Here is a 25040-nt window from a genome sequence, read left to right on the forward strand (position 1 = left end):
CAAGGCCAGATCATTCAATCATCCAGACTGTTGCCCCTGCAACTACTGAAAAGGCTGCTGCCCCTCTTCAGGAACCACATGTTTGTCTGGCCTCTCAACAGATAACCCTCCGTTGTGGTTGCACCTACGGTACGGCCATCTGTATCGCTGAGGCACGCAAGCCTCCACACCAACGGCAAGGTCCATGGTTCATGGGGGAGGGGGAGCTGGACTAACACTGTATTTTGACAGGTGGAAGTGGTGACGATAGTGTTGGGTGGGGTGGGTAGAAGGAGAGGAAGGCAGGGAAAGGGACTGGGATGGATAGCTAGTGGCTGAGAGGGAAGCAGCTGGTTTGCCAGCTAGGAATGCGGGAAGGAGGGGTGACTGGTATATGGGCTTACCATGCAGTGCGTGATTGTAGGGGTGAGGCGGCATGGGTACATGGATTGTGTAGGGGGTGACAGGTTGAAGGAAGGGGAAACTGTCGGGTGGAAGATGTGGGACAATGGGTTATCTGAGATTGAAGCCAGGATGATTACAGGAGTGGAGGATGTGTTGTGAGGATAACACCCATCTGCGTAGTTTAGGGATTTGGTGGTGGAAAGTAGGATCCAGATGTCTTGGGTTGTGAAGCAGCCATTGAAACTGAAGTTGAGCTTGTGATGCTCAGGTGCAGGTTGTCAACTTTTTTCTTGACAACAGCTTGGCAGTGGTGGACAGCATGTTGGTAGCCATACCTATATGAATACCTCTCAGCTGTCTACCAGTACCACCTGGTGACACAACATATAGCTGAGCATAACATGGTCAGTTTCAATGGCTGCTTCACAACCTCAGCCATCTGGCTCCTTCCCTCCACCACCAGCTTCCTGAACTACATAGATGAGAATTCTCCTTACAACACACCCTCCACTGCCATAATCATCCTGGCCTCAGTCTCAAGTAACCCATTGCCTCACACCCTCCACCCAACAGTTTCCCCTTCCTCGGTCCTATCAACTCTTCCCAATCCATGCCCCAAGCCACCTTCAGCCTTTACCACTCCCCACCAGCCCCTACAATTGTGCATTACATGCTGAGCTGATGTACCTGCCGCCCCTCCATCCCACATTCCTAGCCAGCAAATTGGCTGCCTCTCTCTGAGCCACAAGCCACTCATCTCCAGTCCCTCTCCCTGTGTCCCAGCTCTGTCCCCCTCCCCTTCTATGCACCCTACCCAATACCATCCCCTCTATAACCAGTCCACCTGCCAACATACAGTGTTAGTCCAGCTGGGACCTAGGGGTATAGGTGTGTGTGCATGTACATACATCCGTGTGTGTGTGTGTGTGTGTGTGTGTGTGTGTGTGTGTGTGTGTGTGTGTGTGTGTGTTTTACTCTAGCTCGTCAAAGAATAACTGTGAAAGCTAGCAATTTTCTTTCTTTTGTGTGTGCCTATCAACAACTCAGCACTTCTGGTTATTGGTGAGTGGTTTCCTTTAATCCAAAAGTATTTACATTCTACAAGAACTGTCCTACATCAGTAATATAAATAAAAAAGACAGGTTTGTTCTTAAGCTGTCAAGATACAAACTGTTACTGTGTCAGTGGAGCTATCAGGTTTAATGAGTCAGACCAGACAACTGAGAATTTAGAAACTACTCTCGGGGAACATGTAGATGATTGACTGGCTATACTCAGATAAATATGTAGGGGTGACACACACACACACACACACACACACACACACACTCTCTACCAAAAACTTTTCCCGGCTTCGTATTTATATATGTTCCTTGATGCACCTAGTGAACGTAATATGAGGTAATGGAATATTGCACCAGAACTCTGTAGTAGAAAACAGTTAACATGAAAGCACATTCAGTGTGAATATATGCAAGTGTTGTAACAACAGACTGACACTTTTTCTTTTCTTTCTTTCCCCCCCAGGATTCAGGTCTCGTGCTGCGTTCAAACTTATACAGCTGAATCGTAAATTTGAATTTTTACAAAAATCTCGAGTATGTATAGATTTATGTGCAGCACCTGGTGGATGGATGCAAGTGGCCAAGCAGAACATGCCAGTGTCAAGTATTGTCCTAGGTGAGTACTGCAGTCAGCTCATATTATGTCTTTGTTTTTAACTCATTTTGTTGCACGTATTTGATAAAATGAATTACAAAGAAGACATCCGTACATTTTACATTTTGACTTTTTCCTTATCCTAAGGAACATGTGCTTTGTCACTGTCAAACAGTTAATATCATGTTTAATTATAAAAATTATGTGTGCATCAAGTTACGGTGGTCAAGTGTTTCATCACACCTGTGATGTAAAATTTATCAAATACAAACTTTGAATGGAAAATTGTTACATAAACACAGGAAGATACTACAGATAAAATCTATCTCCTTACTTACAATCTTTTTATACTAGCAGGTGTAATCAAAAGCAAGGTAATAGATGTACGAAATAATTTAGATGTTAGTATGCTGACATAAATTCTAGCGTATTTTTACTTCTGTATTTGCTTTCAACAGCTTGTAGTTGATATCTTATGAAGTTCAAGAACTATGCAGGAAGAACAGAAACTCACTGCAGGCAACCAAGTAGTTATAATACAATAATGTGAATGGCTTATTGCAATTTGTGTGTAAGTGTTCATTTTTTGTGTCTATTTAGGTGAATAATTTTTTGGATTTACTTTTTACAGATGTTGAGATGAGATCCGTGCATAATAACAGGTTCTGTAATACACTGTTCACTGTCCTCATAATTCATACTTCTTCACTAGAGAGAAAACACGAAGTGCACAGATCTTTTGAGGTGTTCACCCAAATACAAAATATGTTGCCCATAAGCATGCAATTTAATGACTAGTGTCCATTTGTTGAGATTTAAGAAAGAGGAGCTTCAATAGTCAGTAAGATGTACAGGGTATTCAGAAATTCCCATTACAGATTTCCGGGACTCATAGAGGGGAGTCAGTACATAAAATTATGAGTAGTAACCCTTCTCTGGAAACATACGATTTCCATTCTATGATGGTTTCAATTCATATTTGTAACATGTCCACATCTTTAGAGGGAAAGAGAAAAGTTCCAGAGTTGCTTGTCTTGTATGCAGTAGGGTAGACAGGATGACGTGCACTACATCAGACTGTCATCTGATGTCACCTAACATCTGCTTTGCTGCAAGACCTAGTCAATGTCTGTACATGCCTGATACAATAAACATGGTTCGGTACATGTTTCTAGAATACACAGGCGTGCTCCTTGTGTACGGCAAAGCTCAAGGTAACGGAAGAGCTGAAAGTCACCTATATCTCTAATGTGTTACACAACGTAGTATGCCATCACATAAACTTTTTGCCCAAGTTATGCAATGCCTCTGAGAAACAGGTACCTTTACTGTGAGGCGGCAGGACTGTGGTGTTCCACGGTAATGCCGTGTGGCCAAATTTGAAGAAATACTGCATTGCTTTGAGGAGAACCTGTCAATGAGATCTCGAACAACTGCTTGTGCAATGGATGTTAGTCACGGTGCCATCTGGGACATTCTGTGTGAGCAACAATTACATCAGTATACCACTTACAAAGGATACAAACTGTGGGTCCAGCCACTTTTCTACAACACATTGCCTACTGCACATTGTTCCTGCACTGCTGCATTGACACACCCCTTTTCCATGTAAGGTTCTGTTCACAGATGACTGTAAGTTCACTATGGACTGTGCTCTGAATTCGTAAAACAGCCATGTTTTGGGCCGATGAAAAGCCTCGTGCCATGCATGTTCAGGAATTTTAGCACAGGTTTGGAATTAACGTGTGGGCAGGTATTCTGGAAGGTCATGTGATTGGGCCGTACCTCCTTCCACTACTGATCCTGAATACTTAATCTTCCTACAAAACATATGGGACCCATTCTTGGAAGCTGTCCCATTGAATGTCCATCAGAATATATGGTTTCAGAATTACAGTGCACAACCTGACTTCTCCCATGCAGTTCAGAGACATCTCAATGGATGATGTAGTAAATGTCATATGTCATGTGACTGGGGCCTCCCGTCGGGTAGACCGTTCGCCTGGTTCAAGTCTTTTGATTTGACGCCACTTCGGCGACTTGCGTGTCGATGGGGATGAAATGATGATGATCAGGACAACACAGCACCCAGTCCCTGAGCGGATAAAATTTCTGACCCAGCCGGGAATCGAACCCGGGCCCTTAGGATTGACAGTCTGTCGTGCTGACCACTCAGCTACCGGAGGCGGATGGATGATGTAGTGATGGATGGATTGGCTGAGGTGGTCGAATCACGTGTCCACTGCAATTGCCACATTTAACTCCTATGGACTACTTCTTGTGGGATTGTATGCAAAGTTTAATTTACAAGACTCCTGTAGAGACAGAGGAAGATGTAGATGTAAAAGATCTGCTGGCACAAGTTCTGGCTGCTGCACTAGAAACTGAGGAGAAACCAGGTGGAAAGGAGGGTGTGTATCAGAATGTGCTTCTAATACAATGTCTATAACAATATTGGTGGTCGCCACATTGAACCGCTGTTGTGATGCATCAGTACTGTTCTGTACGTATGGTATGCTGGGCTCTTTTTTGTTTTGGAATAATGTAAACACATAATGTTTAATTGGTAATACAAACAAATGTTCTTAAGTGATAAAATGATGTTTTGTTATGTTTCCTTTTGAATTGTTACCTAATAATTGTACTGCGTCTTGTATTTCAGTCCCTCAAGAAAAGTGGGTGAGTTAAACATTTGAACTGAAACAGTTATAGAATGGAAACAATGTGTTTCTGGACATGGGTTCTTATTCAAAATATTTTGTACTCACTCCCCTGTACAAGTCGTAGAAGTTTGTAATGGGAATTTTCTCACACCCTGTGTAAAGACATTTGCCACGTCTAAAAGACATAGAATTTTTCAAATATGACTAATTCTGTCTTTACTGGTATTCTTGTTTCTGGGTCGAGTGCATTTGAATATCTTGAGTAAGTATAAACATTACTATCTATCTGTGTAATGTAAATGAACAGATAAAAAAATCTACTCACCAAGCAGTGGCAAGGGAATACACACACACAAAAGGATTTAACTTTCACGAGCTTTTGGAGCCAGTGGCTCCTTCTTCTTGTGGAAGATTGAAAGGGAACCAAGAGGGGTGAAGGAAAAGGACTGGAGACGTTTAGGGAAATGGGTACAGTTTAGGAAAGTCACGCAGAACCCTGGGTCAGGGGAGTTACTGTGCAGGCTGAGAAGGAAAGACTACCTGTCTGTGAATAGATACCTTTTCTGTCACCACATTGTCATTCACCCTGAGACAGGTGCAAAACTTGAGTAAATTTTATTGTGTGTTATTTCGCATTTAACCATTTCCCGGGTGAATGCAGGCCTTTGACTATGTAAGTACCAGAGGGCTCTCAAAAACTGCGGTCAACCTAGGTGTTGTATCAGACTAAAAGTTCTTAATTTTGATCATAGATCCAATTGGTGTCTGGCACATGTCCTGATTGTGTAAGCTAATTGTGTATGCATACCCTCCCCTAATCCAAACAAGCTGCATTTGCTAGCAACGTTTTTAACAAGAAGAAATTTCATAGTAGCAGGAAGATTTTATTGGCATTATCACATTATAACTTTAAAAAAAAACCACAACATTGATTACAGATGATTCTTGTGCATATATATTTGACCTGAAGTATCTTTCTCGTTGTTTTTTTTTTTTTTTTTTTTTTAAATGTGTAATGCAGGCAGGCATGAAGTATAATAACTTTTATTTTATTCTGTTGCTTTTAGGTGTGGATTTATTTCCTATCAAGCTAGTGCCAGGCTGTATAAGTATTCAGGGCGATATCACAACTGACAAATGTCGCTTGGCAATACAGAAGGAACTTCAGACGTGGAAGGCAGATGTTGTGTTGAATGATGGTGCACCAAATGTTGGTAAGTTTGATACCACATCACGAAAAGCACTGTTAATGTGAATATTATTCCTGAATTTCTGCTCTTGACTTCTTTGTTTTGTTTTTGCATAATGTAGAAATTCACAATTCTTATATTAAAGCTAGAGTGTAGTTGGTGGTGACTTTAATTTACCCTCAATATGTTGGCGAAAATACATGTTTAAATCTGGAAATATGCATAAAACATCATCTAAAATTGTGCTAAACGCATTCTTTGAAAATTATTTCGAACAGTTAGTTTACAAGTCTACACAAAAATTGTAAATGGTTGTGAAAACACATTTGACCTCTTAGCAACAAATAATCCTGAGCTAATAATGAGCATCAAAATGGATAAAGGGATTAGTGAACACAGGGTTGTCATTGTGAGGGAGACCAAGAGATGAATACGTTAGGCAGATTCAGAAGGATGTAGGTTGCAGTAAGTACTGGGAGATGAAGAAGCTTGCACAGGATAGAGTAGCATGGAGAGCTGCATCAAACCAATCTCAGGACTGAAGACCACAACAACAACATACAGCAGAGATGCTGATTCGCAGATAGGCACAACAAAAAGACTCTCACAATTAAAGCTTTCGGCCATTAAGGTCTTCGTCAACAATACATACACTGTTGCCTGAGACTGCAGTCATGTGTGAGTTGCGTTTGCGCCCTTGCGCGTGCGCTTGTGTGTGTGGGGGGGGAGGGGGGGGGGGGACGCGTGCATACATGTGTCTGTTGTTGATGAAGGCCTTAATGGCCAAAAGTTTTAATTGTGAGAGTCTTTTTGTTGTGCCTATCTGAGACTCTGCATCTACTATATGTTGTTGTTGTTGTGGTCTTCAATCCTGAGACTGGTTTGATGCAGCTCTCCATGCTACTCTATACAGTGCAAGCTTCTTCATCTCCCAGTACTTACTGCAACCTACATCCTTCTGAATCTGCCTAATGTATTGATCTCTTGGTCTCCCTCTACGATTTTTACCCTCCACGCTGCCCTCCAATGCTAAATTTGTGATCGCTTGATGCCTCAGAACATACCCTACCAACTGGTCCCTTCTTCTTGTCAAGTTGTGCCACAAACCCCTCTTCTCCCCTATTCTGTTCAACACCTCCTCATTAGTTACGTGATCTACCCATCTAATCTTCAGCATTCTTCTGTAGCACCACATTTCGAATCTGCTGTATATAACAATATTATGAGAAGGAAAGTTGCTACTCTCCATCTGCTATATGGAGAGTAGCAACTTTCCTTCTCATAATATTGTTATATTCCATTCTGGATTTTCCATTGTTTGAAAAATAAATGAAAAATGTACCTATCCAAAAAAGCAGATAAAAATTCCCTTTCTGAGAGACAATCTCCACTCCTTCCAAATTAACATTGTAAGTGTAGACCAGATGTAGCTCGAATTCAGAGAAATAGTATTGATAGCAACTGTGAGATTTGCACCAAATAAATTAACAAACAATGGAGCTGATCCCCCTTGGCAACACAATTGGTCTGAACCCTGTTGCAGAAACAACAAAAAAAGCATGCCAAATTCAAATGAATGCAAAATCTCCAAGATTGACGATGTTTTACAGAAGTTAGAAATTTAGTGCGGATATCACCGTGAGATGCTTATAATAGTTTCTACAATAAAACTTTTATCTTGAAACCTGGCAGAAATCTGAAGAGATTCTGGTTGTATGTTAGTGGCAAGACACTTAGTGGCAAGACACAGTCAGTGCCTTCTCTGCATGATAGCAATAGAAATACTATCGACGACAGTGCTGCTAAAGCAGAGTTACTAAACATAGCCTTCCTAAATTTTTTGCTTATGGAATATCTTCTCAGTTATTTGACTGAATTCATGATTTCTTGTCAGAGAGATTGCAGTTCATAGTAATTGACAGAAAGTCATCGAGTAAAACAGAAGTGATTTTTGTCATCCCCCAAGGTAGTGTTATAGGCCATCTGCTGTTTCTTATCTGTGTTAAAGATTTAGGAAACAATCTGAGCAGCTGCCGTAGATTGTTTTCAGATGATATCATTTATTGTCTAGTAACCTCCTCAGAAGATCAAAACAAATTGCAAAACAAATTAGAAAAGATATCAAAATGGTGCGAAAATTGGCAATTGACCCTAAATAATGAAAAGTGTGGTCATACACATGAGTGCTAAAAGGAATCCGTCAAACTTCAGTTACACAATAAATCAGTCTAATCTAAAGGCCATAAATTCAACTAAATGTCTAGGAATTACAATTACCAACAGTTTAAATTGGAAAGAGCACATAGAAGAAGTTATAGGCAAGTCAAACCAAAGACTGTGCTTTATTGGCGGAACACGTAGAAAATGTAACAGATCTACTAAAAAGATTGCCTACACTGCATTTGTCTGTCCTCTTTTGGAATACTGTTGCATGATCTGGGATCCTTACCAGATAGGATTAACGGAGTATATCGAGAAAGTTCAAAGAAGAGCAGCACATTTTGTATTATTATGAAATAGGGGAGAGAGGTCACAGATGTGATACAAGATTTGGGATGGATACCATTAAAGCAAAGGGATTTTTCGTTGTGGTAGAATCTTTTCAGGAAATTTCAATCACCAACTTTCTCCTCCGAATGCGAAAATATTTTATCGACACCGACCTACATAGGCAGAAACGATCATCATAATAAAATAAGACAAAATCAGAGCTCACACGGAAAGATATAGGTATCGGTTTTTTTCCATGTGCTGTTTGAGAGGAGAATAATAGAGAATTATTGTAATATGGTTCGGTGAACCCTCTGCCAGGCACTTAAATGTGATTTGCAGAGTATCCATGTAGATGTAGATGCAGATGCATATTAAGACCAGGAAAACTGCATTTGTTTCAAAATATGTAGCAGCTGATGCCTTTGTCAGAGTGTGGTATAGCCCTTAGTAATTTTCATTGTAATGAAAGTTACTGCCAGTACACATTTCGGCATCAACCATGGTAACACTGTAAACTGCTACCTATGTGAAGTTGCAGGTGGAAGGCTATGTCAGATGACCTGCACGAATAAATTTTAAGGGGTCTGCGTACTTCGTGTCTTCTGTAGATGTCTTGTGGTACCATTGTTTACCTTCTCCTGTCAGAGATTCTTAGCTGGCAAATAAACAGTGAAATCTAGAATGTATCTATCTTGAATAATAAACTCCAAGTCTTTTGATTCAAAAGAATATATTTCACCTCATTATTATTGGTGTAATAAGAAAACACGTTTCAGACTTCAACGTTTTAAAATTTGAGAGCCAATAATGTCACGAATACAGTGGGTGAATTACAAGCTATCTGTGACTTATGATCACATGATTGTTTTATCAATATAATAGAGGGAAACATTCCACGTGGGAAAAATATATATAAAAAACAAATTTGCTGTGACTTACCAAACGAGGAAGCGCCGGTAGATAGCCACAATAAAAAACACACAAACACACACACAAAAACACACACACACACACACACACACACACACACACACACACACACACACACACACACACAAATTTCAAGCTTTCATAACCCAAGGTTGCTTCACCAGGAAAGAGGGAAGGAAAGGGAAAGACGAAAGGATGTGGGTTCTAAGGGAGAGGGTAAGGAGTCATTCCAATCCCGGGAGCGGAAAGACTTACCTTAGGGGGAAAAAGGGACAGGTATACACTCGCGCGCGCACACACACGCATCCATCCGCACATATACAGACACAGGCAGACACAAGTAAAGGCAAAGAGTTTGGGCGGAGATGTCAGTCGATGCAGAAGTACAGAGGCAAAGATGTTGTTGAATGACAAGTGATGTACGAGGGGTGGCAACTTGAAATTAGCGGAGGTTGAGGCCTAGTGGGTAACGGGAAGAGAGGATATATTGAAGGGCAAGTTCCCATCTCCGGAGTTCTGACAGGTTGGTGCTAGTGGGAAGTATCCAGATAACCTGGACGGTGTAACACTGTGCCAAGATGTGCTGGCCGTGCACTAAGGCATGTTTAGCCACAGGGTGATCCTCATTACCAACAAACACTGTCTGCCTGTGACCGTTCATGCGAATGGACAGTTTGTTGCTGGCCATTCCCACATAGAAGGCTTCCAAGTGTAGTCATGTCAGTTGGTAAATCACGTGAGTGCTTTCACACGTGGCTCTGCCTTTGATTGTGCACACATTCCAGGTTACAGGACTGGAGTAGGTGGTGGTGGGAGGTTGCATGGGACAGGTCTTACACCGGGGGCGGTTACAAGGGTGTAGGAGCCAGAAGGTAGGGAAGGTGATTTAGGGATTTCATAGGGATGAACCAAGAGGTTACGAAGGTTAGGTGGACGGCGGAAAGGCACTCTTGGTGGAGTGGGGAGGACTTCATGAAGGCTGGATCTCATTTCAGGGCAGGATTTGAGGAAGTCACATCCCTGCTGGAGAGCCACATTTATAGTCTGATCTAGTCCTGGAAAGTATCCTGTCACAAGTGGGGCACTTTTGGGGTTCTTCTGTGGGAGGTTCTGGGTTTGAGGGGATGAGGAAGTGGCTCTGGTTATTTGCTTCTGTACCAGGTTGGGAGGGTAGTTGCGGGATGCGAAAGCTGTTTTCAGGTTATTGGTGTAATGGTTCAGGGATTCAGGACTGGAGCAGATTCATTTGCCACGAAGACCTAAGCTGTAGGGAAGGGACCGTTTGATATGGAATGGGTGGCAGCTGTCATAATGGAGGTACTGTTGCTTATTGGTGGGTTTGATGTGGACGGATGTGTGAAGCTGGCCATTGGACAGATGGAGGTCAACGTCGAGGAAAGTGGCAAGGGATTTGGAGTAGGACCAGGTGAATCTGATGGAACCAAAGGAGTTGAGGTTGGAGAGGAAATTCTGGAGTTCTTCACTGTGAGTCCAGATCATGAAGATATCATCAATAAATCTGTACCAAACTTTGGGTTGGCAGGCCTGGGTAACCAAGAAGGCTTCCTCTAAGTGACCCATAAATAGGATGGTGTACGAGGGGGCCATCCTGGTACCCATGACTGTTCCCTTTAATTGTTGGTATATCTGGCCTTCAAAAGTGAAGAAGTTGTGGGTTAGGATGAAGCTGGCTAAGGTGATGAGGAAAGAGATTTTAGGTAGTGTAGCAGGTGATTGGTGTGAAAGGAAGTTCTCCATCGCAGCGAGGCCCTGGACGTGCGGGATATTTGTGTATAAGGAAGTGGCATCAATGGTTACAAGGATGGTTTCCGGGGGTAACAGATTGGGTAAGGATTCCAGGCATTCGAGAAAGTGGTTGGTGTCTTTGATGAAGGATGGGAGACAGCGTGTAATGGGTTGAAGGTGTTGATCTACGTAGGCAGAGATACGTTCTGTGGGGGCTTGTTAACCAGCTACAATGGGGCGGCCGGGATGTTTGGGTTTGTGAATTTTAGGAAGTAGGTAGAAGGTACGGGTGCGGGGTGTCGGTTGGGTAAAGATGTTGATGGAGTCAGGTGAAAGGTTTTGTAGGGGGTTTAAGGTTCTGAGGATTCCTTGAAGCTCTGCCTGGACATTAGGAATGGGAGTACCTTGGCAAACTTTGTATGTAGTGTTGTCTGAAAGCTGACGCAGTCCCTCAGCCACATACTCCCGACGATCAAGTACCACGGTCGTGGAACCCTTGTCAGCCGGAAGAATGACAATGGATCGGTCAGCGTTCAGATCACGGATAGCCTGGGCATCAGCTGTGGTGATGTTGGGAGTAGGATTAAGGTTTTTTAAGAAAGATTGAGAGGCAAGGCTGGAAGTGAGAAATTCCTGGAAGGTTTGGAGAGGGTGATTTTGAGGAAGAGGAGGTGGGTCCTGCTGTGATGGAGGACGGACTGTTCCAGGCAGGGTTCAATTTGGATAGTGCCTTGGAGAGTTGGATCATTAGGAGTAGGATTACGATTATTTTTCTTCGTGGCAAAGTGATATTTCCAGCAGAGACTACGAGTGTAGGACAGTAAATCTTTGACGAGGGCTGTTTGGTTGAATCTGGGAGTAGGGCTGAAGGTGAGGCCTTTGGATAGGACAGAGGTTTCGGATTGGGAGAGAGTTGTGGAGGAAAGGTTAACTACTGAATTGGGGTGTTGTGGTTCCAGATTGTGTTGACTATAATTTTGAGATTTTGGGGGGAGTGGAGCTGGAAGAGGGAGATCGAGTAGATGGGAGAGACTGGGTCTGTGTGCAATGAGAGGAGGTTGAGGTTTGTTAGAAAGGTTGTGGAGGGTGAGTGCGTTGTCTTTCCAGAGGTGGGAAACCAGGAGATTGGATAGTTTTTTGAGGTGGAGGGTGGCATGCTGTTCTAATTTGCGGTTGGCCTGTAGGAGGATGCTCTGAACAGCCGGTGTGGATGTGGGAGAACTGACACAGGCAGACAGTGTTTGTTGGCAATGAGGATCATCCTGTGGCTAAACATGCCTTGGTGCATGGCCAGCACATCTTGACACAGTGTTACACCATCCGGGTTATCTGGATACTTCCCACTGACACCAACCTATCAGAACTCCAGAGATGGGAACTTGCCCTTCAATATATTCTCTCGTCCCGTTACCCACCAGGCCTCAACCTCCGCTAATTTCAAGTTGCCGCCCCTCGTACATCACCTGTCATTCAACAACATCTTTGCCTCTGTACTTCCGCCTCGACAGACATCTCTGCCCAACCTCTTTGCATTTACATATGTCTGCCTGTGTCTGTATATGTGCGGATGGATATGTGTGTGTGTGTGTGTGTGTGTGTGTGTGTGTGTGTGTGTGTGTGTGTGTGTGTGTGTGTGTGTACCTGTCCATTTTTCCCCCTAAGGTAAGTCTTTCCGCTCCCGGGATTGGAATGATCCTTACCCTCTCCCTTAGAACCCACATCCTTTCGTCTTTCCCTCTCCTTCCCTCTTTACTGATGAAGCAACCTTGGGTTGCAAAAAGCTTGAAATTTGTGTGTGTGTTTTTTATTGTGTCTATCTATCAGTGCTTTCTCGTTTGGTAAGTCACAGTATCTTTGTTTTTTATATATATGATTATTTTATCAAAATTGTTAGATGAAATGCTATTATGACTATAGCTGGTAACAAGATCAGCGTACAATTTCTATGTGTTGCATAGGAATTATTAAGTTTTAACTTTATCCACCGTGCCACCAGTTCTTATTCGAGGTTTTTTTAATATATGCGTCAGTACAGGATATCAGTCTCAACTTGGCATACCCATTCTCACACTCCTGCCTTCTTTGTCTGACCTTATGTTGTGCTGGTGTACATTATCTATCTATCTCCCCTTGACAAGCATAGGTGTACCAATCAATGTGACTCGGTGTTAAAATGAAGTAATATCAATGAAATAGCACAATTGCTACAATCTTCTTGGTATAATTTGAAAATTGCCTCTGAAGCTGAAATGGTCAGCCCCAATATGCCAGTCAAGCTTAATTTTTTGACAAAAGGCTTTTCAGTCCCGTTGTAACCACAATTTTTACTTCTAATAGGGGCATAGAGGCTATGAAATATAACACAAAGAATCTTCCAGTGAGTCACATATTGTTTTGTCTGACCAAATTCTAATGCAGCCTAGCAGGTATCTTTAATAATAACAAAAAATAAAATATTTCCGTGCTGTTCAACTATTTATGTACACACAAACCAGTTTTGACTTCTGAGGCCATCACCAGCAACAACTGTATCTCATGAGTGCAAAAGAAATGATTTTGACTTGCAGAAATGTTAATGATGCAGATACACAGTTCTTCCAAAGTTATTAATTCATTTATTTTATGTATCCATGGCATGAAGTTATTGTAGAACTGGTAGAGAGTTTAATTATGTGCACACAGTTACAGATAAAATCCTATAAAATACAGCAGAAGTTGATAGCAGTAAAAATGCAGGAATTAATATGTACAACAAGAATTTACAAAATACAGACAGGAAAATGGAAAATAAACAGCATGATAATTCTCTTCATATTCTGGGGAGAATCTAATATTCACTAGTTTTGATTGCTGTTTTGTTGGTTGCAGCTAGGTCATTAGTGGGACATGTATGCTGCATGTTCCTCGGGACCAGCAGGTGTTGTTGATCCTGCACGTCACCACACTGACATATTTCATTAATGCTAAAACATTGTTTCCTGGGGTTGACTTCTCACCACAGTTCTCAGTTAGCTTAGTGTCTTCCACATCAAACAAGGTGGGTACGAACCTGCCACTGGTTTCTCTTTGAAATTTGTTCAGTGTGCTTTAGGTGGTACCAAAGTTGTACTCATAAAGTTCAAGGAGATGAAAGAATAGTTGTAGCTTCCTGCGTGAAGTTCTTTTGTAATCTGAATCTTGGTCATTGATGCTCGTGTCACAACAAAGGGTGTCTGAAATCAATTTCCTGTTTCTTTGTCTCCATTTCTGGAGCTGCTTTCATGCGAATATCTGTTGGTGCTAATCTGTAATTTGGTACAGTTTATTGACAGGAATTGGTCAAAGACAATGTCTAGTCTCATTTGAAGGTGTATCAATGTGTTTGGCCAAACTGGTGTGAAAGATCCTGATATGGAGAAATGTAGCGATAGAGCAAATGTTCGAAGCACTTTTGGTTGACTGCCCCACATGGCTATTATAAATTTGGAGATGATGTTCCTTGCAGACACTTTGAACTTTGTTTCGTCACAATGGGCTTTGAATGTAAAGGAATGGTCCATATTTACTCCAAGGTCTTTGGGAATATCACAATGGAACAGTTGTTCTCCTCTCCAAAAATTGTTGAGTTTCCTTTAAGCTTCCCTGTTTCGTAGATGAAATGCATAAGCTTCTGTCTCTCCAAGATTTGGCTGCAGGTGGTTATCGCCGTAATACTTGACAAAGTCTCAAGAGCCCTCGTGTGTTTAATCTTCACTTCCTCGCAGGTTTTCGCTTGGACAACAGTCACTGTATCATCAGCATATATAAATGCTTTAGTTTCAGAGCTAATTGGTTGGTCATTTTGGTAGGTTTTATACAACTGGAGGAACAACACACTTCCTCAAAGAAGGCCATGTTTCTGAATCCTCAACTGACTTTTCTTGTTTTATAGGATGATGAAGTATCTCCTGTTTCGCAGCAGACATCGATCCTTTGTGATTGAATACACTTTCCTACCAGCACTTGATCATATCGTAAGTTGCTGTCAGGTCAATGAAAGCCACATATGTAGCTTGACATATTTCATACCCATCCTCAGTGTGTTGGAGAAAATTAAGGATCTGTCCATAGCAAGATCTTCCTCGATGAAAGCTTGACTGCTCTTTTATGAGGCTTTTGCCAGCACTCTGATGTTCAGTTTAGAAGCAGCCTTTTCCATATTTTATACAAATGGCTGAGAAGTGAAACAGGATGGAAGTTTTTTGAGTCTATTGGCTCCTTCCAAGGCTTTGAAATGCTACTACTTTGCCTTTACACCAAATCCTTGGAATCTACAATTTTCAAACACAGCTTTCCTTAGATTTAATAATCCACTGCTTTATAGCACATTACTATTCCCAAGGTGCACTTGACATGGCTCTCTATGTGCAAAATAATGATTTCGGAGGTAAAACACCCCCTTAATCGGATCTATGTAAGGGGAGTACATCGAGACAATTTGAAAATGTAAAGATAAAAAAAGGAAAAGGAAAGAAGAAAAGCTAAGGATTGGTACATGGAACATTCTCTCCCTCTTACAACCTGGCAAATTGGAAAATGCAAAAAAAGAGAGGGAGCACAACAATATAGATATTCATGGAATGTGCGGCGTGAGATGGTGAGGCAATGGTGTGTTGCAGAGTGATGGCTACAAACTATTTTATTCAGGCGAGGGGGGGAAAAAATGGAACGAATGGAGTAGCTATCATGGTAAAGAAGAAAGTAAAAACCATGATAATGAAGGTGGAATACATAAATAGCAGATGGATGATGCTGAGGTTGAAAGGTCACAAGAAAGATGTAGTTCTGATACAGGTCTACATACCAACCAGCCAACCCAGCGACAATGAGATTGAAGAGTGCTACAGCGCAATTGAATCAGTGGTGGAGAGAGAGAAGGAAAAGGCATGTATCGTAGTAATAGGAGATTGGAATGCAGTGGTTGGTGAAGTGAAAGACAGAGATGTGGTTGGAAAGTTTGGATTGGGTAACAGGAATTAAAGGAATGTGAGAATGGTCAGATTTTGTAAGGAAAACTCATTGGTTGTTGGAAACATGCTTTTTGAACATCTCAAAAGAAGACGGTACACATGGACATTGAATGTAGACCATGTCAGATACCAGACCGATTACATACTAATACAGAGTAGATTCCAGACATGCATGAGAAATGCCAAGGCTTATCCAGGAGCAGATATTAACTCTGAGCACAACTTGGTTGTAGCAGATGTGCAGGTTAGATTGAAAAGAATGTTGGTAAGTAAAGTGAGAGAGAAGTTTCACTTTGATGCTCTAAAGGAAGAAAGAATAACCAAAAAAGCTTCAAGAAGAGTTCCGAGACAAGTAGAAAATTAGAGAAAAGACAGAGGGCATAAATGAACTGTGGAACCAGTTCAGAGACACCCTGAAAGCAACCAGTAAAGATGTTGTTGGTGTGGTGAAGTGCTAGCGGAGAAGGAAACCATGGGTTACCGATGACACGATCTTGAAGATGGCAGAAAGGAGAAAATGGAAAAGCGCACAAACTGATGAAGGAAAAAACAATACAGAAGACTGAATAATGAGCTGAGAAGAGTAACTGATCAGGCCAGGGAAAAATGGACAAGAGAAATCTGCTCAGAAATTGAGACACTGGAGAGAAAGAGGGCAAGTACAAAAATATGTATCGAGTAGCCAAAGAAATAGTATTTCAGAGAAGGAAGAACAAAACAAATATGGAGATAGAACTGAAAGATGGAACTCTTTTTTTTAGATTGAGAAGAAAGAATCAGTAAATGAAGATGAAAAAGGAGATTTTATCCGAGGTTCAGAGGTAAATAAGGCATTGGGAGAACTGAAAAACATCAAAACGTGTGGTGTAGATGACATTCTGGCAGAAATCTTAATGAGTTTAAAGGAAACAGGTGAATATGAGTTGACCTCTCTTTGCAACTATATCTATGACAAAGGGGAATGGCCAGAAGACTTTCTCGTAAGTATAATAGTCCCAATCCCAAAGACTAATAATCCTAAAAAGTGTGAAGACCACAGGACAATCAGCCTAGTATCCCAGGCAACAAAAGTAGTTGTTCGAATTCTGAATAGGATGCTATATGGAATGCTGGAAGAAACACTTGGTGAAGAACAATACGGTTTCATAAGGTGAAAGGGAACACAGGATGCCATTGGACTTCTAAGAACCATTGGCAAAAGATACCTAGAAAAGGGCAAAGAAGTGTATGCTGTCTTCAAAGACCTTGAAAAGGCCTTTGATAGTGTGCAATGGGATAAGCTGTTATACATCTTGAACAAGAAGGGTGTAAAGTGGAAGGAGAGAAGATTGATCGCAAATCTATACCTAAATCAGAAAGCTTGGGTACGAATAGGTAATGGGATCTCAGAAGACAGCAAGATTGGGAGAGGTGTTAGACAGGGCAGTTGCTGCTCGCCGATACTATTTAACATCTATCTCGAGGAAGTGCTGGAAAGCTGTTTGGATGGAACAAGAGGTGTCAGGTTAGGTGGACGGAAAATTGAATGTATAAGATTTGCAGATGACATGGCAGTCCTCGCAGAAAATCAAGAGACACTGACTCAAATGCTAAATGACCTAAATGAAGCCTATGCAGCATGTGGTATGAAAATTAATAAAAAGAAAACCAAAAGCATGGTCATAGGCCTAAAGAAAAGAAAAGTGAAAATTAAGTTGGGGTCAGAAATCATAGAACAGGTAAGAGCATTCAAGTATTTGGAAAGTTGGATTGAAGAAGATGTGGATTGCCAACAAGATATCAAAGTGAGAATGGCTCTGGCAAAACAGGGATTTCAAAAGCAGAGAAGTCTCCTAACTAGTTGTTTAAACAAGGAATTAATGAAGTGACTAGTTAAGTGCTTAATATGGAGCACGGCCTTGTATGGAGCAGAAACATGGACTTTGAGAAAGTAGGATGAGAAGAGAATTGAAGCTTGTGAAATATAGATATGGCTTAGAATGAAGATCAGCTGGACTGATAAAGCCAGGGATGAAGAAATACTGAGGAGAGTTGGAGAAGAAAGGAGGATGCTGCTAACAGTGAAGAACAGGAAACTAAACTGGATAGGCCACAATCTAAGAAGAGATTGCCTTCTAGTAGAGGAAATTGAAGGTTTCATTCCAGGAAAGAGAGGGAAGGGCAGAAGAAGGTTCCAGATGCTGGATGATGTCAGCAGGCCACAAGGAGGGTACCAAAGAATGAAGAGGAACACAGAAGACAGAGAAGCATGGAGGGTTATGCAGTCAAAACCTGCCGCAAGGCAGGCAACCCAATGAATGAATTATAGCACCTTGTATCTCATTAAATATAAAATTTTAGATAGAAATAAGTAAATATGCTAAATTTAAAGTCACTTTGATGACGTTATTATGAGTGTCACTGTTGAAATTACAAGAAATGATAACAATATGCTTTCTATGCATGATAGTCACTGTCTGGCAGCTTATTCTGAACGTGGAAATCCCAGGGGATTGGTAGTGACAGTTAAATGACAAAGGGAAAGCTTCATTTGTATTTCCTTTTTATTTTCTTTAGAGCACTGTATATCATCAATTGCCATTGTGCACTCATATATGCAACCTTTATGTGATAAGTACATTAGAAGCCAAAGTAATAATTAATCATATTATGCTTGCAAAAAAGGCAACTGAGCTTGTTACAAGAAGCATCAGTCTGCTACGAATAATTAACCAGAACTAATCTCTGATAATGTCTACATCTTTGTGAAGAGGAAGACAGTTGCTCAATCAGAGAGCTGAAAAAAATGTACATTGCTGCCTTGCAAAGAATTGCAAAGGACAGTGTATTAAAATACATCATAATAAAATTAATATTCCCACATTGGAGTCTTTAAAATAAATATAAGATGTTACAAGCAAGTCGTAACATCTGTTCTGTTCATAGACTGCCGAGGCCTGTAGCGTTATTGTTCTTAATAGACTTGGAAACTATATCCAATTCTTTTAAAATGAAATGGGTGCAAAGATAGTCTTTCACATCAGCATGTCTCATGAGTCTGGAGTTTTTGAGCTTCCTTTAGACTTACTCTTCAGAAGTAATTGGTAAGCAATTCAGTCAGTAGTTGTTTTCGAGAGATCTGGAGGAGCAGGGGCTGGATCATTGTTGAGACTCTTTGGTAATTTCCAAGCCTTTCAGCTTTTCTGTTTCATATATGGATTTGATACCAGGTCACACCATTTTTTACTTGTGGAAGCTGATACAGCAAGCAAAGAGATTTTCGTATTTTGGGTTGTTTCTCCAGAGAATGGGTCATTGTCAAATAGTTTGTATCTCTCTAAGGAAGACTTGGAGTTTTCATTGAGTTCTGTGATATAGTCCATTCTGAATTCATTTGGAATATATTTACCTGAGATGGCTTGGACTGGTTTAACAAATTCATTCTACATTCTGTGGAGGTGGGTCAAGTTTTAAGGCTCCCATATCAAGTTCTTGTGTGACATACTCCCCACTGTTCTTTCTTGAAGTTAAATTGTCTGGCGTCACAACTGCTTCAGCATGTTGATGCTGTGTGTGTGGGAGTAGCCCTGCAACATTATTCTGTACTTGTTTGACAAATGTTCTCTGACAAAAATGTTGTCTGGATCATATGCACCACACCATCTGTCACTGTTGAAGGATGGTGACATCTTCCATTGCCGGTCGGGGTGGCCAAGCGGTTAAAGGCGCTACAGTCTGGAACCGCGCGACCGCTACGGTCGCAGGTTCGAATCCTGCCTCGGGCATGGATGTGTGTGATGTCGTTCGGTTAGTTAGGTTTAAGTAGTTCTAAGTTCTAGGGGACTGATGACCTTAGAAGTTAAGTCCCATAGTGCTCAGAGCCATTTGAACCATTTGACATCTTCCATTCACATATTTCCACCGATCCGATGTGTTTAGTCCAGTGTTCAAGGTGTTGTCCATTTTTATTGGTTTCCTTGTAGCCCCGTGATACACTGTTACAGTTAAAATCACCTATTACTAGCTTTGTTGATTGAGAGTAGAGGTTAGGTGGTTGCGTGAAGCAATTTAGTGTTAGATGGTTTATATATGAATGTCACTGTACATGACGGGATCTCAGTTGTCAGAATCTCCATTTTGTTATCTGATGTAGACCCTACAGAAATGATATTAGACCAGGCTTTGCAAACACTGCAATACCATATGTTGTAACTGATCTTTCAGTGATGAGATTCATTCTGTTTACTTTTTGATCTCCATTTGTTTGGACCTCTATGTGTCTCAAAATGAGTAGAAAATCACAGGCTGTTTGTTTGTGTAAAGCATTGTATAAAAAATAAAAATATTACAAATTAAAATGTTATTTTTTAAACATGAACAATAAATTTCATTTTACTGTTGTTATATGGTCCTGTTATAGGTGCATAACTGGAACTTAATTGAGCACACAGGAAAAAGAAAATTGTGTTTGTCTGTTTATAACTCATCCAGTATTCAGGATCATTTATTGATTGATTTTAAATATTTCCCATAGTGTCATATTTCTGCCTATCTTAACAGTGCGTAGAAGTAATATAATATGTAACTGAGTGAATTAGTTGAAATGGCATAACATTTTGATAAGTGTGACTCCCATCATGTTTTGATGAAGTTTAGAATGTCATAATGTAGTTTGTCACAATGTACATTTTACCAATAATTTTTGTTAAAACATGTTCCGCAAAATTTAATTGTGTCTTTTCTAGTCTCCTGCTAATTCATAAGTTAATTTGTTGTTTTCATGTTCACTTCATATCTGCTATTCTGGTACATTATGTAATTTCTTATTTACATTTCAAAATGTTTCAATTTTCAGGTAAAAATTGGTTACATGATGCATACCAGCAGGCATGTCTTACCTTAAGTGCACTTAAACTGGCAACTAATTTTCTCAGGAGAGGTGGTTGGTTTGTTACAAAAGTTTTTCGCTCCAAGGATTACCACCCATTAATATGGGTTTTCAAACAACTGTTCAAAAAGGTATTTACTATTAATTCAGTTGGCATCCAATAACTGCCATTTGAGTGTAAAGCCTTCAATTAACATTTCATTGGTGTTTTGGTTAATATTAAGTCAAGCAAAATCATTAGAAATCCTTTGAGCAGGACAATACAATTGCCATGACTTGAAGGGTTACTCTCTTGAGACCTCCCCCCCTCCCCCCCCCACTCCCCCCACGCGCGCACACACACACACACACACACACACACACACACACACACACACACACACAAGAAAAAATTAGCCCCATACAGTTACCATTGGTTATTAATATTCAGTAATGTATTGAAATTTACTGATAAGTGTAGGTACATCGTTTTAAAGTAAATTAGGGCTGGCAGAGAACGGTTATTCATGAAGTTTTAGGGTTTTCAAAGTATTGTGTGTGTGTGTGTGTGTGTGTGTGTGTGAGAGAGAGAGAGAGGGGGGGGGGGGGGAGTTCCATCCTCCTCATTGAAATAGAAAAAGCACAAATCAGTTTATCTGTGGAAAAATTAATAAATAAAGAGGTGGTCACATGTTTCTTATGACCATGCGTCTTCTGTTCGTTTTTCTTCATTTTGTGTGTGTTTTCAACTTTGTTTTTATATTTGATCAAAATTAACATTTCTTATCAATTTGCTTTTGTTTTGTTTGTCCAGTCTCATGTAGCTAGATGGTAACTCACTTGTTCTTCTACCAGCCACACTTTTAAAGGTTTTCTCATGTTACGTTAGAATGTATTGTATGTACTGTGTTCACATTGAAAATATCTTTTGTTACTTTCAGGTTCATGCAACAAAACCTCAAGCATCTCGTACAGAGTCAGCAGAAATATTTGTTGTGTGTCAGCACTACTTGGCACCTGATAAATTGGATCATCGTTTTGTTGACGCCAAATATGTATTTGAGGAGCTAGAAATTGAACCTAAGAATAATAAAATGAGTGTGTACCATCCAGAAAAAGTTAAGAAGGCAAAGGCAGAGGGTTATCCTGAAAATAATTATACATTATACAATAAACTTCTTGTGTCAGATTTCATAGCTAGAGACAATCCGGTAGATTCACTGCAGTATGCATCTGAGGTAAGTGCTGTTTGATGATGCATGAGTTTGCAGAATCTTGCTTTTCTTTTTATGTTTCCTGTATTACCTCCTAAGAAACTCCGATGTTAGCTAAGGTAACATCTAAAGGATCTAACCATTAATCTTTCAGATTGTTTTTGATGATGATGCTGTGGCCAGTCACCCAAAGACAACACCTGAAGTGAAAGAATGTTGCAAAGATATAAAAGTCCTCGGGAGGAAGGATTTTCGTTTATTAATGTCATGGTGGAAAGCAATGAAAGAAGCTTTTGGTACTAAAGAAGCAGAGGAAAATGAACAAACTCAAGCAAATGGAGTTGCTGAAGTAAATGAGAGTGACGTGGATCCTGAAGAAGCGGAGATGAATGAACTTTCTAAACAGATAAGTGAGCTGCAGGCAGAGGAACAAAGAGAAAGCAAGAGGAAAAGAAAACGTGTTAATAAAGAGCGGAAAAAATTACAAGATCGACTCAACTTGAAGATGGTTCTGAAGGGGGATGAAGGCCCAAGAGATGAAGGAGAAGAAATGTTTGACCTGAAAAAAGTGGACAGTGCGAAGGTGAGATCTCTGTACAGACAGTTATGACTGTTACATATTAGACAGCTATAGAAGTAAGTGAAGAGAGTAATTGATTCTGATAAACAAGATAATACGGTATTTACATAAAATATATGTGAAGCTTACATTTGAAATCTTTTAAGACTTAATTTTGTTTCAGTATTAATTTGAGTAATGATGACAACCAATCATTGATTTGCCTTGGTTGTGGTTATTTTATACTACCTAACAGACTTAACATCCGTGGAAAAGTTTAATGTTGGAAAGCAAATGCAATCAGGTTACCAGAGTTGTTAAGATCCATCTGACATGGAATTTCATTCACTAATATTACGATTTGTATTGTTTGGCTTCCATAAAATATTCCGCTCTTTGTTACTCCGCTGTCAGTTCATTCTAATCTTAATGTTTCTTACTCTGTTGCTCCTCAGAACCCTTATCCAATATAATACGAAGACCAGTGTGGTGAACATGATGAAACCTTTTGGTAGAAACTTATTGATACCACCAGTTCTTAGCACCACATACTCTTTGCGCATATTTTGTGGGCTGGTAGAGCATTCTGTGTTATCATGAGGAGATCTTGACATTTTGGACTTAGTGAAGAGGACAGAGGGTGGGGGGCAACAAACCTTTACAAAAACAAATTACCATTAAAATGAGAAATGCAGTTACTGCATAAATAAGTGTAGTAAGAAATGATTAATAGCCCTCAGCCTCTGGTACACTTCTTATTTTTTTAATTAATTGTCTATATCATGTATATTGTAAATTGTGAAGACTGGTTTCAGTTGACTAAGTAACCATTGTCAGATTACCCATGGTAAAATAAATGTCAGCAGACACCATATTGGCAAACCCTGCATCATCTCTGTAGCTTGAAGCATATGTATAAGTGTGATACTTTCAATATGAAAGTGAATAACTAGCAAAGTAAAACCAAGTACATTCGAAACTGGCTATAACAACATTGAAGGGACTGATGGTGGTTGGTTGTTATAGCCAATGGTTACACAAACCAGGTTTTTGCTTTGTTTTTTAATAAAAAAATTTGTATCTGTCAATTTTAGACTGCCACAGAATTAAAACTTCAAAAAGTTGCAGAAATACAGCACACCTATGGTATTTACAATGCAATATTTGTGGAAAGGGACTGAAGAGAAATTTGTCTTTTGTTTGTGCAGTACATACAGCAATAACGTCTGAGCAGAAGGTAAAAACCTTTAATAAGTGAAGAAAGAAGCAACAACAATGTACACTGTTCAGTACTGTCAAACATGGTTTTGGATAATGAATGAGACAAAACTTTAACCATGTTTAAAGCTTATTGTAAGTGCTGTAAAGTGTAATGGTCATGAAATGACACCACATCATTCCAGTTAACTGTATTACAAAAATTGGTCAACAGTACCAAAACAAAAAAGACAGTATTCAGAGCATAAATTACATGAAGACTTAAATTTTCTCCTATGGTTTTTTTAAATATATTGTACAAATGTAATGTATTGTACCTAGTACATTGAAAATATCCAACAAACATAAGCACGAAACATCAATAACAAATACACTTATTATTCCTTGCCTGTATTTTGAAAAAATAACATATATTAGAATTTAATTTTGTAGTTTTCTGCAGTCACAACAGAGACAGTGTTGTTTAGGTTTTTATCAGTTACTTTCTCTTTAAAATGCAGTACAGTAAAGCATACTACGGTATACTCCCGTACTTATGGTAATCAGTTATCTTTGTTTGCCTTTTGCATTTAAGAGTACACATTTTGCATTTGATGATTCATTTATTTTAATGTCACATTGTCATGATTTGTGTTAAACTCTTCTTTGAAAATAGGAAATTTTTGTGAAGTTTTCACTGCACAGAGAGCTTCAGTAAGTGATGCCACAAAAACTGTTCTTCTTGTTCATTTTCATGTTCATCAGCCACGTGTTGGCTTTGTATGTCAGCTAGAATTTCTTCTTCACTTGCTAGGCATACACAGTAAGAATGTTGTCTAACTGGGCAAAGTCACAAGTTGACAGAGATGGACAAGGTTCTTGCACTAATTCCACCAGAGGAACTTCACCATCATCAGCATCAGCATCACTGTGGGATGATGATGAAAGCTGTCTGAATAATGAACGTTTAAAACAGTTGGTATTTGTCTTTTGAGTGACGTTTTCCCATGCTTGCAACATCATTAAAATTTCATCAAGAACATTGTAAACTGTTTGTTTACCTTCGATTTTTTGTAGCATGTTCATCACTTGAAGTTTAATGTACTGCATTTGCATTAATAGAAATTTTATAACAGCCTGGTCAGTAGGTCATAGAACTAAAGTGAAGTTT

At 40.0% G+C, this 25040-nt stretch overlaps 1 protein-coding gene across 1 annotated transcript in view; it reads left to right on the forward strand.

Annotated features, from left to right (window-relative positions):
• Window positions 1-25040, forward strand: part of LOC126473213 (pre-rRNA 2'-O-ribose RNA methyltransferase FTSJ3) — a 116043-nt gene that overhangs the window by 20152 nt on the left and 70851 nt on the right. The window contains exons 2-6 of the mRNA XM_050100123.1: window positions 1912-2064; window positions 5774-5920; window positions 20888-21051; window positions 21841-22137; window positions 22268-22696. Coding sequence (XP_049956080.1) covers window positions 1912-2064; window positions 5774-5920; window positions 20888-21051; window positions 21841-22137; window positions 22268-22696 — 1190 coding nt within the window. The remainder of the gene's footprint in view (window positions 1-1911; window positions 2065-5773; window positions 5921-20887; window positions 21052-21840; window positions 22138-22267; window positions 22697-25040) is intronic.

This window comes from Schistocerca serialis, chromosome 4 (assembly GCF_023864345.2).
Source record: "Schistocerca serialis cubense isolate TAMUIC-IGC-003099 chromosome 4, iqSchSeri2.2, whole genome shotgun sequence".
Lineage (NCBI taxonomy): Eukaryota > Metazoa > Arthropoda > Insecta > Orthoptera > Acrididae > Schistocerca > Schistocerca serialis.